This window comes from Gorilla gorilla, chromosome 13 (assembly GCF_029281585.2).
Source record: "Gorilla gorilla gorilla isolate KB3781 chromosome 13, NHGRI_mGorGor1-v2.1_pri, whole genome shotgun sequence".
Classification (NCBI taxonomy): domain Eukaryota; kingdom Metazoa; phylum Chordata; class Mammalia; order Primates; family Hominidae; genus Gorilla; species Gorilla gorilla.
The window spans coordinates 59,883,177-59,900,218 of record NC_073237.2 but is presented as its reverse complement, the minus strand read 5'-3'; the positions used below and the strand labels follow the sequence as shown (position 1 = coordinate 59,900,218).

At 42.7% G+C, this 17,042-nt stretch overlaps 1 protein-coding gene across 2 annotated transcripts in view; it reads right to left on the bottom strand.

The window, feature by feature from the left end:
• The window catches only part of AK3 (adenylate kinase 3), a 31,634-nt gene extending 16,300 nt beyond the window's left edge, over window positions 1–15,334 (bottom strand). The window contains exon 1 of one of the 2 annotated variants that reach the window (XM_004047763.5): window positions 14,877–15,334. In XM_004047763.5, coding sequence (XP_004047811.1) covers window positions 14,877–15,027 — 151 coding nt within the window. In that variant the 5' untranslated portion in view covers window positions 15,028–15,334. Of the gene's footprint in view, window positions 1–220; window positions 2,034–14,876 lie in introns of those variants that run through there. The other variant, XM_004047764.4, reaches the window with a different exon arrangement.
• Window positions 15,335–17,042: the final 1,708 nt, after the last annotated feature.

Sequence of the window (17,042 nt, the reverse complement as noted above, 5' to 3'; positions counted from 1 at the left end):
AGATACTACTTCACATTCACGAACATGGTTATAGTCAAAAAGACACACACAGGCCTACCCTGGAGATATTGTGGGTTTGGTTCCAGACTACCACAATAAAGTGAATATGTGAGTCACACAAATTTTTTGGTTTCTCAGTGCATATAAAAGTTATATATTTACATTACAATGTAGTCTATTAAGTGCAATAGCATTATGTCTAAAATAACAATGTACCTACCTTAATTCAAAATAGTTTTATTGCTAAAAAATGTTAATGATCATCTGAGCCTTCAGAGAGTCTTAATCTTTTTGCTGATGGAGGGTCTTGCCTCCATGGCTGATGGCTGCTGACTGATCAGGATGGTGGTTGCTAAACGATGAGGTGGCTGTGCAATTGCATAAAATAAGACAACAATAAAGTCTGCCTCATCAACTGACTCTTCTTTTCACCAAAAACTTCTCTGTAGCATGCAGTGTTGTGTGATAGTATTTTATCCACAGTAGAACTTCTTTCAAAACTGTAGTCTATCCTCTCAGACCCGCTGCTCCTTTTTCAACTAAGTTTAAGTCATATTCTAAATCCCTTGTTGCCATTTGAATAATGCTCACAGCATCTTCACCAGGACTAGATTCTACCTCAAGAAACCACGTTCTTTGCTCATTCATTAAAAGCAACTCCTCATCCATTCAAGTTTTATGAGATTGCAGCAATCCAGTTACATCTTCAGGCTGCACTTCTAATTCTAGTTCTCTTGCTATTTCCACCATATGTGTAGTTACTTCCTACACTGAAGGCTTGAACCCCTTAAAGTCATCCATGAGGGTTGGAATCAACTTCTTCCAAACTCCTGTTAATGTTGACACTTTGACCTTCTTCCTGAATCATGAGTGTTCTTCCTGGCATCTAGAATGGCGCATCCTTTCCCTAAGTTTTTCTATTTACTTTGCCCAAATCCATCAGAGGAATCACCATCTATATAGCAGCTGAACCTTATCAAATGTGTTTTTTAAATAATAAAACTTGAGAATTGAAATTACTCCTTGATGCGTGGGCTACAGAATGGATGTTGTGTCAGCAGGCATGAAAACAACATGAATTTCCTTGTACATCTCCAGCAGAGCTTTTGGGTGACCAGGTGCATTGTCAATGAGCAGTAATACTTTCAAACGAATCTTTTTCTCTCAACAATAGTTCTCAACAGTGGGCTTCAAATAGTCAGTAAACCATGCTATAAACAGATGTGCTGTCATCCAGGCTTTGTCATTCCATTTACAGAGCACAGGCAGGGTAGATTTAGATAATTCTCAAGGCCCTCGGATTTTTGGAATGGTAAATGAGCATTGGCTTCAACTTAAAGTCACCAGCTGCATTAGTCCCTAGCAAGAGAGTCAGCCTGTCCTTTGAAGCTTTGAAGTCAAGCATTGACTTCTCTTCTCCAGCAATGGAAGTCCTAGATGGCATCTTTTTCCAATAGAAGGCTGTTTTGTTTACATTGAAAATCTGTTAGTGTAGACACCTTCATCAATGATCTCAGCTAGATTTTCTGGATACCTTGCTGCAGCTTCTACATCAGCACTCACACTTTCATGTTACAGAGACAGCTTCTTTCCTTAAACCTCATGAACCAACCTCTGCTAGCTTCAAATTTTTATTCTACAGCTTCAACACATCTCTCAGCCTTCACTGAAATGAAGAGAATTAGGGCCTTGCTCTGGATTGGGCTTTGGCTTAATGGATGATGTGGCTGGTTTGATCTTCTTTCTAGACCACTCAAGCTTTCTCCATATCAACAAGGTTGTTTTGCTTTCTTGTGCTCCAGTGTTTACTGGAGCAGCACTTTTAATTTCCTTCAAGGTCTTCCTTTGCACTTACAACTTGGCTAACTGGTGCAAGAAGCCTAGTTTCAGCCTGTCTTGGTTTTCAACATGCCTTCCTCACTAAGCTTAATCATTTCTAGCTTTTGATTTAAAGTGAGAGATGTGCCACTCTCTTCCTTTAACTTGAACACTTTGAGGCCACTGTAGGGTTATTAATTGGCCTAATTTCAATATTGTTGTGTCTCAGGGAATAGGGGAGCTCGAGGAGAGAGAGACAAGGGAATGGCTGGTTAGTGGAGCAGTCAGAACACACATAACATTTATCAATTAAGTTTGCCATCTTATATGGGTATAGTTCATGGCACCCCAAAACAATTACAATAGTAACATCAAAGATCACTGATCACAGATCACTTTAACAGATATAATAATAATGAAAATATTTTAAGTATTGCAAAAGTTACTAAAAATGTAAAATAGAAATGGGAAGTGCGTACTTGTTGGGAAAATGGGGCCAATAGCCTTGCTTGACACAGAGTTGCCACAAAACTTAGATTTGTAAAAAAAGATACAGTACCTGTGAAGCACAATAAAACAACATATGCCTTTAAAAACAAGTGTTAGGCCAGGCACAATGGCTCATGCCTGTAATCCCGGCACTTTGGGGGGCCGAGGCAGGCGCATCACTTGAGGTCAGGAGTTCAAGACCAGCCTGACCAAAATGGTGAAACCCTGTCTCTACTAGTAATACAAAAATTAGCTGGGTGTGGTGGTGCACGCCTGTAGTCCCAGCTACCCGGGAGGCTGAGGCAGGAGAATTGCTTGAACCTGGGAGGCGGAGGTTGCAGTGAGCTGAATAGCTGCCACTGCACTCCAGCCTGGGCGACAGAGTGAAACTGTGTCTCAAACAAAAAAATAAATAAAAACAAGTGTTGGTAAGAATGTGGAGAAACTGTAACCCTCATATATTGCTGGTAGCATTATAAAATGGTGTAGCCAATTTGTAAAACAGTGTGGTAGTTTTTTTAAAGGTTGAACACAGTTACCAAGCCCTGTGTGGTGACTCACACCTGCAATCCCAGCACTTTGGGAGGCCAAGGAAGGAGTTTCACTTGAGGCCAGGAGTTCAAGACCAGCCTGGGCAACACAGCAAGACCATGTCTCTACAAATATATAAATATATATATATATATATATACACACACACACATACATACATATATATACACATACTTATATATATACATACATATAAACATATACATACATATATACATACATATATATACACATACATATATACACCTACATATATATATACACACACACACACACATATATATATATATATTTTTTTTTGAGATGGAATTTTGCTCTTGTTGCCCAGGCTGGAGTGCAATGGCGCAATCTTGGCTCACTGCAACCTCTGCCTCCCGGGTCCAAGCGATTCTCCTGCCTCCACCTCCTGAGTAGCTGGGATTACAGGCATGCGCCACCACACCCAGCTAATTCTGTATTTTTAGTAGGGACAGGGTTTCACCATGTTGGTCAGGCTGGTGCTGAACTCCTGACTTTGGGTGATCTACCCACCTTTGCCTCCCAAAGTGCTGTGATTACAGGCATGAGCCACTGCACCCAGCTTAAATAAAATTTTTTAAATTTGCTGGGTGCTTGGTATGTGTTTCTAGTTCCAGCTATTCAGGAGGCTGAGGCAGGAGGCTGAGGCCCAGGAGCTCAATGCTGCAGTGAGCCATGATCGCGCCACTGTACTACAGCCTGAGTGACAGAGCAAGACCCTGTCTTGCAGGGAGGGGGGAAAGACAGTTACCATAAGAGATAGCAATTCCTCCCCTCGCTGTATGCCCATGAGAAATAAAAACATATGGCCAGCTGTGGTGGCTCATGTCTGTAATCCCAATGTTTTGGGAGCCAACACAGGAAGATTGCTCAAGCCTAAGAGTTCCTGACCAGCCTGGGCAACACAGCAAGACCCTACATCTAAATAAAAAAAATACGGGCATGGTGGTGCATGCCTGTAGTCCCGGCTACTTGGGAGGCTCAGGTGGGAGGATCACTTGGGTGCAGGAGTTCAAGGCTGCTGCTATTGAGTTATGATTGCACCACTGCACTCCAGCCTTGGTGACAGAGAAGAGACTGTGTCTCTTAAAAAAAAAAAAAAAAGAAATATGTCTACACAAAAACTTGTAAATGAATGTTCATAGTGGCATTATTTAAAATAACCAAGAAGTAGAAACAAGTCAAATGTCCATCAACTGATGAACAGGTAAATAAAATGTAGTATATCAAGACAGTGGAATATTATTCAGCAAAAAAAGAAATGAAGTACTGATACATGTTACAGCATAGATGAACCTTCAAACATGCTCAGTGAAAGAAGCCAGACACAAAAGACTATATATCGTATGATTCCATTTGCATAAAATGTTTAGAATAGGCAAATCTAAAGAGATGGAAAGAAGATTAGTAGTTGCCAAAGGCTGGAAGGGTTGGGGAGAAATGGGTAATGACTGCTAATGAGAACAGCGTTTCTTTTTGGAGTGATAAAAATGTTCTAAAATTGATTGAGGTGATGGTTGCACAACTTTGGATATGCTAAAAACCACTGAATCATACACTTTACAAGGGCTAATTGTATGGTATGTGAATTAAATCTCAATACAGATTTTGTTTTTTAAAAAATAGAACAGATGAAAAATTCCCAGTAAGAAAAAAAATAAAAAACCACTCATAGTCTGATCACTACTCAGAGATAATTATTATTAATGATAATATAAAAACTTTCATTGCCTGTGGTCCCAGCTATTCAGGAAACTGAGGTGGGAGGATTGCTTGAGCCCAGGAGGTCAAGGCTGCAGTGAGCCATGACCGCACTACTGCACTCCAGCCTTGGTGTCAGAGCAAGACCTTGTCTCAGGAAAAACAAAAACAAAACGAAAACCAGGTATTTTGAGTTTTGTTTATATATAGATAGATAATCCTATGTGTAGCCTAATAATCTGTTTTTCATTTATCATGAACTTTTTTGTTTGTATGATTTAATTAGAACAAGAAAGACATCGAGATTAGATATCTTAAACATTCTAAATAGATTTTTGTGTGATGAGAAAGAATTGTTATTTTTCTCTTTTGTTGTGTTAAATATATTATCTTGTATATAGTTATTGTGAAAAAATCTATTTTTAAATTGCAGTACTGAATGGAAGTTACATGAGTTTTTATCTTCTCAATTATAATTGCTCTGTGAACTTCCACTTTGATAATTATGGACCCAGTTTCTGCTACCAGATCTACACATCTTTTGACTGCCTTACTTGGCTGGAAGGATGGTCTTGTAACTGTTGATGTTGGTTTTACCTACTGATATTGTCATTCTTTCTCAAATGTAAAGTGTTTTTATTTTATTGTTCTTGTTGTTGTTTTATAATTTCTATTATAATTTCAGGGATATATGTGCAGGTTTGTTACATGGGTGAACTTGTGTCATGGGGGTTTACTGTACAGATTATTTCATCACCCAGGTATTAAGCCTAGTATGCGTTAGTTATTTTTCCTGATCCTCTCCCTCCTCCCCACCTCCATCCTCTGAAAGGCCCTAGTGTGAATTGTTCCCTCTATGCGTCCATGTGTTCTCATCATTTAGCTCCCACTTATAAGTGAGAACATGAGGTATTTGGTTTTCTTTTCCTGCATTAGTTTGCTAAGGATAATGGCCTCCAGCTCCATCCATGTCCCTGCAAAGGACGCAATCTTGTTCATTTTTATGGCTGCACAGTATTTAATGGTGTCTGTATCATGAACTTTCTATATCAATAAGCATTTATCCACAATATTTATTAAAACCTGGAGCCTATAATGCTTCAATTGAAGCTTACTTAAAAAAAAAAAAAAAGACTTAACTCCCTAATCTGAGTCTAAGCAGTTAATATATTACATTTCAAATATATTTACCCCCTCCCAAAATTATATGCAAAGACTCTTAACCAGCATGTTCTCTGGAGATATGGTAAACTTTTATCCATTTGATTACCTACATTTAATGTTACATCTTAACAGACTCCTCATAAAAATTCTAGAGTGGACCCTTGAACAACATGGGTTTGAACTGCATGGGTCCACCTCTGCCTCTGCCACTCTTAGGCAACAAAACTGACCCCTCCTCCTCTTCAGTCTACTTGACATGAAGACAATGGGGATGAAGATCTTTATGATGATCCACTTCCATTTAACAAACAGTAAATATATTTTCTTTTCTTATGATTTTCTTTTTTAGAGACATGGTCTCACTCTGACATCCATGCTGGACTGCAGTGGTATGATCATAGCTCACTGCAGCCTCAACGTGCTGGGTCCAAGTGATCCTCCCACCTCAACCTCCCAAGTAGCTGGGAAAACAGGCACACACCACAATGCCCGGCTAATTTTTTTTCACTTTTTTGTAGAGAGGGAGTCTTGCTTTGCCCAAGCTGGTCTTGAACTCCTGGGCTTAAGTGATCCTCCCATCTTGGCTTCCCAAAGTGCTGAGATTACAGGCATGAGCCACTGCACATGGCTGATAATTTCTTAATAACATTTTTTTCTCTCACTTGGTTTATTATAAGAATACAGTATACAATACATATATCATATAAAATATGTGTGAATCAATTGTGTATGCTATTGGTAAGGCTCCTGGTCAACAGTAGGCTATTTAAGTTTTGGGGATGTCAAAAGTTACATGTGGATTTTTGACTACACTAGGAATCGGCAGCCCTAAACCCAAAGTTGTTCAAGGCCAACTGTATTTCCTTTTTTGATTCAAAAATTAACAAATTTGGGCACTTCCACAAAACACAAAAGGCAGTTTAAAAGTAAATGATTTATGATAAGCTAATTTTCTACAAAGTTATACACAAAAGTAGGAAAAGAAGGTTAGAGAAAAATAGGGAAACTCAAAATCAACTTTTAAGGATAATAACTAGAAATCCTAAAACATGGAGACATTAGTATGAGAAATAAATGTTTATATTACATAAAAAGCCATTTTAAATTCTGTATCTCCCTTTAAAGTTTCATGTTACCCAAATCAACCACACCTCATATCTGAATGAGCTTATTCAAACTTACTGTTTGAGCAGTTATGAAGCACAAAAGAGGGACCTGACCAAACTGTAAATAACAGTTCTCTCTCTCTCTCTCTTTTTTTTTTTCCAAAGAGCCAATGCAGTGGCATGATTATAACTCACTGCAGTCTCAAACCCCTGGGCTCAAGCGATCCTCCCAGCTTAGCTTCCCAAGTAGTTAGGACTATAGGCAAGCACCATCATGCCTGGCTAATTTTTTTTTTATTTTTTGTAGAGATAGGGGTCTCACTATGTTACCCAGGCTGGTCTCAAACTCCTGGACTCTACTGATCCTCCTACCTTAGCCTCCCAAAGTGCTGGGATTACAGGGGTGAGCCACCCGCCAACCAGCAGTTCTCTTTCACATGTGCCAAGAGAAAAGGCTACAGAGAATTAATCTAGCTCCTGCCAAAATGCTTTTAGCATCATTATAAATGACATAAAACTTAAATTTAAAAATGTGTCAGAACAAAATAAAACTAGGAGAATGTCAGGAAATTAGTTAAATGATAGCTTTACACCCAATCAAGGGCTTTAAAAAAAAAACCTTTCTCAAATAATAAACACTTGAGTCAACAAAGTGGTTACCTCTGGGAAGCAGGAAGGAGATGTGCATGGAAGGGGAACTGGAGGGCCCCCAAAGTCCTTGTTTCTCTCTGGTGATGGGTAAATCATGTTCATTTTATTCTTCTTCTAACCATACACAGACCTTATAATACTCTGATGCATGGAATATTGCACAAGAATTATATTAAAAATGAAAACCTCCCTTGACCATTGTTCCTCCCGCTCACCATCACTCAATCTCTCTCCTCTTCAGTGAAGCATCCAGAAAGAGTTCCTGTTCCAGGTCTATACTCCCCTTCCCATTCACTCTGCTTCGGATAAATTCTGATTTTGACAATTACATAAATGCCCACCTGGGTCCAGCCTCATCTTATTTCTCCTCCTCCCTCATCCTCCCCATTGGCACTTCACCCTGAAACCACACCCCCAGCAAGGAGCTCTACATACATGGATCCTCCTAGCCTTTACTCAAGCCGCATGGTAAGCTCTTATTGATTTTTCAACACACATCCTAAAAGGCCCTTCATGGTCAAGTGTCCCTCAACCTCCTAGGGAACTGGAAGCTCCCCCTCTGGACTTCCAAATGTCACAGACTTGCCTCTATTGAGACACGTATCACTCCAATGACTGTGTTTACATGTTGTTATAGATGGAATTATGTCTCCCCTAAATCTGTATGTTGGAACCTAACCCCCAGGGTGACTATATTTGGAAATAGGGCTTTAAAGGAGGTAACTAAGATTAAATGAGGTCATAATGGAAGGGCACTAATCCAATAAGCCTGGTGTCTTTATAAGAGGAGGAGGAGACATCAGGGTTGCCTGCTTACAGAGGAAAGGCCATGTGAGAACAAAGTGAGAAGGCAACTAGACAGGCCAGGAAGAAGGGCCTCACCAGAAACCAACTCTGCCAGTGCCTTGGTCTCGTACTTCTAGCCTCCAGAACTATAAGAAAATAAATTATGTGGTTTAAGCCCCCCTAGTGTGTGGTATTGTGTTACAGCAGCCTGAGCTGACTAATACACATGTCCATCTGCCCTCCTGCCCCCATGCCCACACTCTGTGAGCACCTAGTGAAATCAGTTGCTCTCTGTGTCTCCACTACCTAGCACATATCTGATGCTTAAAGGATCCACGGATAGTTGCCTGAATGAATGGTTAGATGGACAGATGGATGAAGAGATGGATAGACGGAGAGACAAGCTCCCTGGATTCTACTAGATTCTAGCCATGGAATTTTAAAAGGCCTAACTTATTTTGTTAAAAAATACCAATCTAGCAAAAGCCTACTTTCTTTGAGACAGTATTCATGACCAGGCTTACCTTTTAAAAATTGTCCTTTAAGTTATTTAAACAAACTATGGTACACCCATAAGATAACAGAAAAAGAGAAAACAACCCAAATGTTCACCAACTTATGAATGGATAAATAAAACATGGCCCATCCATAAAATGGAATTGTATTCAGCGATAAAAAAGAATGAAGTACTAAACATGCTATAGTGTGGATGAGCCTTGAAAACACTAAGCTAAATGAAAGAAGCCAGTCAGAAAAGACCACATATTGTATGATTGCATTTGTATGAAATGTCCAGTATAGAAAACTCAAAAGAGACAGGAGGTAAGTTGGTGTTGCCAGAGGCTCAGGTGGTGGGGTGTGGGGTAGGAACAGAAGTGACTGCTAATAGGTATGAAGTTTCTTTTATGGGGTGATGGGTATGTTCTAAAATTGATGATTAAAGAAAAAATATTATTTTTTTAAAAGGTTGGACACTGTGGCTCATCCCTGTAATCCCAACACCTTGAGAGGCTAAGGAGGGGAGGATTACTTGAGGCTAGGAGTTCATGACAAGCCTGGACCAACATGGTGAGACCCCATATATATATATATATACATATATAAATATATATATACACATATATATATATATATTTTTTTTTTTTTGGAAACAGAGTCTCGCTGTGTTGCCCAGGCTGGAGTGCAGTGGCATGATCTTGGCTCAATGCAACCTCCGCCTCCTGGGCTTAAGCCATTCTCCTGCCTCAGCTTCCCAACAGGTGCCCGCCACCATACCCAACTAATTTTATTTTGTATTGTTAGTAGAGACGGGGTCTCACCATGTTGACCAGGCTGATCTCAAACCCTTGACCTCAAATGATCCACCTTCCTCAGCCTCCCAAAGTGCTGAGATTACAGGTGTGAGCCACCATGCCTGGCCAAAAAAATATTTTAAAAAGAAAAAAATTTTTAAAAGAAAAAATATATTAATTTAAAATTGATGAAGGCCAGGTGCAGTAGCTCACGCCTGTAATCCCAGAACTTTGAGAAGCCGAGGTGGGTGGATCGCTTGAAGTAGGAAGTTCGAGACCAGCCCGGCTAACATGGTGAAACCCCATCTCTACTAAAAATACAAAAATTAGCTGGGCATGGTGGCTCACAGCTGTAATCCCAGCTACTCAGGAGGCTGAGGCAGGAGAAGCACTTGAACGTGGGAGGCGGAGGTTACAGTGAGCCAAGATCGTGCCACTGCACTCCAGCCTAGGCAACAGAGCGAGACTCCATCTCAAAAAAAAAAAAAAAAAGTTGATTTTGGTGATGTCTGCACAACTCTGTGAATATATTAAAGTCCACTGAGTTTTATACTTTAAATGGACACATTATATGGTACGTTAATTATATCTCAATAAAGCTATTAGAAAAAAATGAAATGGGACACTCCATATGCAAAGCAGTATTGTTAAAGGTATAAAACAGTATATACAGCATGCTATAATCTGTGTTTTAAAAAACACATACACAAAGAGAAGCATAGGTAAACATTTGATTGTATAAGCATAAAATATCTTGGAAGAATCTTTTCATGAAATATCCTTTTATATTTTTGGAATTGCCTATTACAAATTAAATGTTTTACCATTCCAAAAAAAAAAAAAAAAACTCCGCTTTGCCATCAGTATCATTCTAATTATGCAAGCCTATGTGCCACAGGTGTATATAATAATGTTTTGAAGAAATATAGAATCCAGGGACTGACAGAAGTCTTGAAGATTATCTACTACATTCATCTCCCCCATCATACAGATGAGAATAAATGAGATTCATAAGGGTTGGCCGTCTAGTCTAGGGTTATGTCTCCTTTTTTTTTTGAGACAGAGTCTCACTCTGTCACTGTGAGTACTGTGGTGCTATCACAGCCCACTGCAGCCTCGAACTCCTGGGTTCAAGCAATCCTCTCGCCTCAGCCTCTCAGAGAGCTGAGACTTCAGGCACGTGCCACCACATCCAGCTAATGTTTTTATCTTTTGTAGAGACGGGTTCTCACCATGTTACCCAGGCTAGTCTCAATCTCCTGGGCTCAAATGACCCTCCAGCCTTGGCCTCCCATAGTGTTGAGATTACAGGCATAAGCCACCACACCTAGCCAGGGTTATGTCTCTGAGAAGCACTATGCTACAGTGCAGTTTCTCAGACTAAGCAATCACACTTCAACCTCACGATTTCTACCATAGTTGAACTATTATTCACTATATAGTTTTTCTTTACTATATAGTTCTTTACTATATAGTTTTCTTTAAAGTGACTTAGCTTTAAAAATTAATAGCTATAATTTTCATGAAATACAGCTTTGATGTGCTAGATTTGTGTCTGTTTCAATTCTGCTTTGAAATAAATAAAAAGTTTTTGTCTATCTAAAATGTCTATCTCATGAATCTCATCATCTAATTCATGTCTATCTCATGAATCTCAATGTGGGAAATACTGCATAGAGAAAACAGTATTTAACGTAGAGAAATCTACGTTTTCACCCTAATCCCCCAATAAATACTGTTTACTATCAAGCAAGTTCTCCTGAACTCAGTCTCCTCATCTCTAAAAGAGAGGTCTGACTCTGAGAGGCCGAGGCGGTTAGATCACCTGAGGTCAGGAGTTCGAGACCAGCCTGCCAATACGGCAAAACCATCTCTACTGAAAATAAATTAGCCAGCCACGGTGGTGCAAGCCTGTAGTCCCAGCTACCTGAGTTGGGAAGCTGAAGCAGGAGAATCGCTTGAACCCAGGAGTCAGAGGTCGCAGTAAGCCGAGATCGTGCCACTGCACTCCAGCCTGGGTGACAGAGTGGGACTCTGTCTCAAAAAAATAAAATACAATAAAAGAGAGGACTGGACTAAATGTCTTAAGGTCAGATTCAAGTTCCCTGACTCCAAGTTTCAGTGATGACCTACAGTTATTCCAGCTTTGCTACTGTCAATGAGTTGCCTAAAGTTTCCAGTGTCCTTATCATATCTCCTGGGATGATTTTAAACCTTAGCTATAAAATACAGCCATGGGTTATAAAATATAGCACCCTCATGAAACAATGACTGGAAAGTAAATTGGCACAATCCTTCTGTTGTATTATTTGATAGTACCATATTTGTAGAAATTCCATACTAGGAATTTATTTGAAGGAAATAAGCAAAGATTTGCCAAATGTTTATGTGCAGGGATAGTCAGAACAGTATTTATTACAACAAACAATAGTTAACAACATACACGTCCAATAAAAATGTTTAATAACTATACAACTTTGATAAAATTAAACATCTTTTTTTTTGAGACAGAGTTCCACTCTTTTCACCTAGGCTGGAATGCAATGGCGCCATCTCGGCTCACTGCAACCTGCGCCTCCCAGTTTCAAGTGATTCTCCTGCCTCAGCCTCCCAAGTAGCTGGGATTACAAGCGCCCACCACCATGCCTGGCTAATTTTTGTATTTTTAGTAGAGACAGGGTTTTGCCATGTTGGCCAGGCTGGTCTTGAACTCCTGACCTCTGGTGATTCACCCACCTCAGCCTCCCAAAGTGCTAGGATTACAGGCGTGAGCCACCCCGCCCAGCTTAAACATCATTTTTAAGACTGCTTAATGATGTGTGAACATGCTCACTATAAATGAGAATAAAAAAGTAACCTATCATTTAGAATATGACAATTTGTTTTTAGAATACAACCATTTTGCAAATACAAATGCAACAGAAATAAAAAAGAAAAAGAAAAAAAAGAATAAAAGAAAATGCACCCAAGAGTTAATTATAATCATCTCTGTGTGGCAAGGCAGAATTACGAGGGATCTTAATTTACCTTTTTTACATTTGCATGAAATAGATATAGTTTCCTTCTTTTATAATAAATATGCTTTACTTTTTTTCTTTTTTTTTTTTTTTTTTGAGACAGGGTATCACTCTGTCTGTCACCCAGCTTGGAATGTAGTAGCACAATCTCGGCTCATGACAACCTCTGCATCCCGGGCTCAAGTGATACTCCCACCTCAGACTCCAGAGAAGCTGGGACCACAGGTGCGAGCCACCATGCCCAGCTAATTTTTTGTATTTTTGGTAGAGACGGGGGTTTCGTCATGTTGCCTAGGCTGGTCTTGAATTCCTGACCTCAAGTGACCTGCCCGACTCAGCCCCCAAAGTGCTGGGATTACAAGCATGAGCCATTGCGCCAGGCCTACTCTCCTAGACTTTGGTTAACCTGACCCCAACCAGTAGCAGTATCTGGGACTGTTTAATGTTACCTAACTACTTCAATATGTCGCATTAACAACATTTAGCAAGCAAGTCAAACAACCTTTGTTCTTTCTTTTTTTTCGAGATGGGGTCTTGCTCAGGCTGGAGTGCAGCGTTGCAATCTCGACTCACAGCAACCTCCGCCTCCCAGGTTCAAGCGATTCTCTCTCCTCAGCCTCCCGAGTAGCTAGGACCACAGGTGCCTGCCACTGCGCCCCGCTAATTGTTTTTTAATTTTTTATAGAGACGGAGTTTCACCATGCAGCCCAGGCTGGTCTAGAACTGCTAAGGTCAAGTGATCCGCCCGCCTTGACCTCCCGAAGTGCTGGGATTACAAGTGTGAACTGGTTAAATAAATCATACTAGATTCAGAAAATACATACTACAAAAACAGAATGAAATGGATTTGTCCGTTTTCATGTGAAATATATCCCAGACACAAAGTGAAACCACACTAGTGCAGAGTATATACACATAGTATGCTCACATATTACATAAAAGAAAAGATACACGTTGGCCGGGCGCGGTGGCTCACACCTGTAATCCCAGCACTTTGGAAGGCCGAGCCAGGTGGATCACGAGTTCAGGAGATGGAGACGAGCCTGGCTAACACAGTGAAACCCCATCGCTACTAAAAATACAAAAAATTAGCCCGGCGTGGTGGCATGCGCCTGTAGTCCCAGCTACCAGGGAGGCTGAGACAGGAGAATTGCCTGAACCCAGGAGGCAGACAGAAAAAAACTCCGTCTCAAAAAACAAACAAACCAAAAAAAAAAAAAGAAAAGAAAAAAGGTACACGTATCTGCGCTTAAAAAGTAAACCTTTCTAGAAGGAAACTCTGTTCCCCTCCGAAGAATGGGACTGAGGTAGGGAACGAAAGAGGGCGTTGTTTTTTATGCTATGCACGTCTATCCTGTTTGCTATCCTTACCAAAAAAAAAAAAAAAAAGGAAAACAAAAGAAAAAGGCCTTGTGTAAGCATTACTTCTATGTAAATGGGTTTCAAAATGAGTTTCAAAACGGGTTCTATTTTGAAAAGTAAGGTCAACATTTTTTGAGAAAAAAACTCCTGCTATTGGCTTTTCAAAAACAACCCTCTTAAGAGAGAATTTACATACCACAAATTCACCCATTGTATAGTGTAGATTGTTAACTGCCTTTCGTGCCGAGCAGTAAGAATTTATTTGGCATGAGAAACAAAATATTTTATATAACCATGCACAAGAATAGCCTTCGTGTCTACGAAATCTAAGGATATCAAAATGAGATAATTTTATGACTGCAACAAGGGTAAATAATACTTGGCCTTGGGAATATGGGGGAAAGGTCAGAACTACAAGATCTCATAGAGCTTAACCACACCAAAAAAGAAAGAAAAAGAAAACATGAAAGAAGAAACAAAGAAAGAAAGAAAAGAAAAGAAAGAAAAAAAGAAAAAACAGAACGAGCAAACTCTAGCAGGGCTAATGACAGTCTTCTAAATGCACCAGCACGTTGAATAAGCTGCAGCTCAGCTCGATGGACCCCCAAGAGTGGCTGCCACTGGGAAGACTTGGGCCTCTGAAACAAAGCCCGGTGGTTTCCTTTCGTCTCTGAACTTCGAGCTTGACCTAACTTTCCAGTCCCTTCCCCCACCGCCACCCCATAACCCGCCCGAAGCGGCCCACGGAGGCCGGAGGTTTTGGGGCGCAGTCGCTCAGCAGCCCGAGGTCTCTGTCCCGGGCGGCGGGAGGGAAATGCCGCGCCCCCAGCCAGGGACCCGCGTGCCCAGCTTCGGCCCCTCGCCCGCAAAGCCCGACCCGGGTGACAGCGCACGGCCGGCCCTGGGCCCAGAGCTCCCACCTGTGCCCCGCAGCATGTTGTCCCGGAGCAGGTCCCCGCTGGAGAGGTGCTTCAGCTCGAAGTGTGTAGTGATGCGCGACGACACGGTGCCCTTGCCCGAGCCCGGGGCCCCCATGATCACCGCTCGCAGCAGCCGCGCGGACGCCCCCATGGCCGCAGACTGAGGCCCGCACCGCGCCGGCACCAGGGCTTTGGCCTGGCCTGCGCGCTCACCCGCTCGGCAGCCTGCGCCGGCCGGCTGGCAGCGCCACTAGCAGGCGGCTACTGCGGTTCCCCGGCGTTCCCGGAAGTGAGCCGACAGACACTGGGGCCGCCCAGACAGCCCGGGACTCCGCTGTTGCGTCCGCCTCTCGGCGACCCCGGCGCACCCCCCGCCCCCGACCAAGCGCCTGTTCCCGCCCAGCCGCGCAAGCCGCGCCCCCTCTGCGCTCGCTCGGCCGCCCAGCTCCCACCTGCGCCTCTCCGCGGTCCCTCTCCACCGGCCGCTGGGCCGGGATCCCTCCGGCGCCCCTCTGCACCCACCCCCAAGCGCCCTCCACTCAGCTCAGATCTACCTCCGCGCCTCTCCGCGACCCCGGAACCCCGCGCCCTGTCCGGCCCATTCCCAGCCGGATAGACCGCGCTCCCCTCTGTCCGACCTTGGCAACTCCTGCGCGCCCCCTCCCCACCTCTAGTCGCCCCTCGGAGCCGCTTGGTTTCGGAATCCACCCGCATCCATCCCTCCAACAACCCTTTCGTAGCCTTCGCACCTAGTCCATAGCAGGCGCTGCCCTACCCAGTCCTTGCCGGACACACCGCGACCCCTTTCGTGCTCCCTTGACAACCCTGGCCCCCCTCCACCTGGCGCCCACTCGAATCCGCCCCTCCCTTCTACCCCCCTGGACCGCCAGACCCCCCGCTTCTGCACCCACTCCCGCCTTCGCCCTTCCCTCCTTCCTCCTCCTCCTCTGCTGCCGAGCGCCCTCTCTTCCCACTCCCTCTCTGTGTAGAATCACAGGGAGTGACCTTGAGCCGAGAGGGCCTACCTCATTTTACAGGAGAGGAAATCCAGCTTTCATTGAGTGAGACTCTTTTATAAATAACATAAAAGAGTGTGTGAAACTGTGGAGGCAGGCTGTTGTAGATAGGCGGTCGGAAAAGCTTTGAAGAGATGGCATGTGTGCTGAGTGCTTAATTAGAATATGGAAGAGAGAGACATGGGCCCTTCCTATGTCCAGTTTTAGGGAAAGGCCCTAAAACTGGAGGTTTGGCATGTTTCCAGAATGGAAACAGAGGACAAAAACATTCGAGTGAGTATCATTTTGCCTGTAAAATGGGCATAGAGGATTAGAATGGAGGAGTTAAAATAATGTAGTAAGTGCAATGCCAGCTACAGGGTCAATGTTCAATAATGGCTGTCCATTTATTATCATTGCTTTGTCCTGGGACACTATGCTAAGGCAGAAAGAAGGCTCTCTGAAAATAAAACATAGTTACCATTCTCCTCAGAGGTCCAGAACTGATTCCAAAGAAGATAGAAATGACTTCAGGGTGAGACAGTCAGTGAATCTTAGGTGAGTGAATGGATGGGGGATTTCAATAGGTAGACAGCCTGGTACTTAGAAAAGACATTAGCCTTTATACTTTCTGGTGTGGAAAAGAAAGAAAGAAAATACATACCTTGTACATTTTTTTTTCTTTGAGACAGAGTTTTGCTCTTGTTGCCCAGGCTGGAGTGCAATCGGCTCACGGTAACCTCTGCCTCCCGGGTTCAAGTGATTCTCCTGCCTCAGCCTCCCGAGTAGCTGGGATTACAGGCACACGCTACCGCACCTGGCTAAATTTATATTTTTAGTAGAGACAGGGTTTCTTCATGTTAGTTAGACTGGTCTGAAACTGCCGACCTCAGGTGATCCACCCGCCTTGGCCTTCCAAAGTGCTGGGATCACAGATGTGAGCCACCGTGCCCGGCCTCGTTTTGTTTGTTTGAGACGGGGTCTTGTTTTGTTGCCCAGGCTGGAGTGCTGTGATGCGATCTCAGCTCACTGCAACCTCTACTTCCCAGGTTCAAGTGATTCTTATACCTCAGCTTCCCGACTAGCTGGAATTACAGGCACCCGCCACCACGCCCAGCTGATTTTTATATTTTTCGTAGAGATGGGGTTTCACCATGTTGGCCAGGCTGAT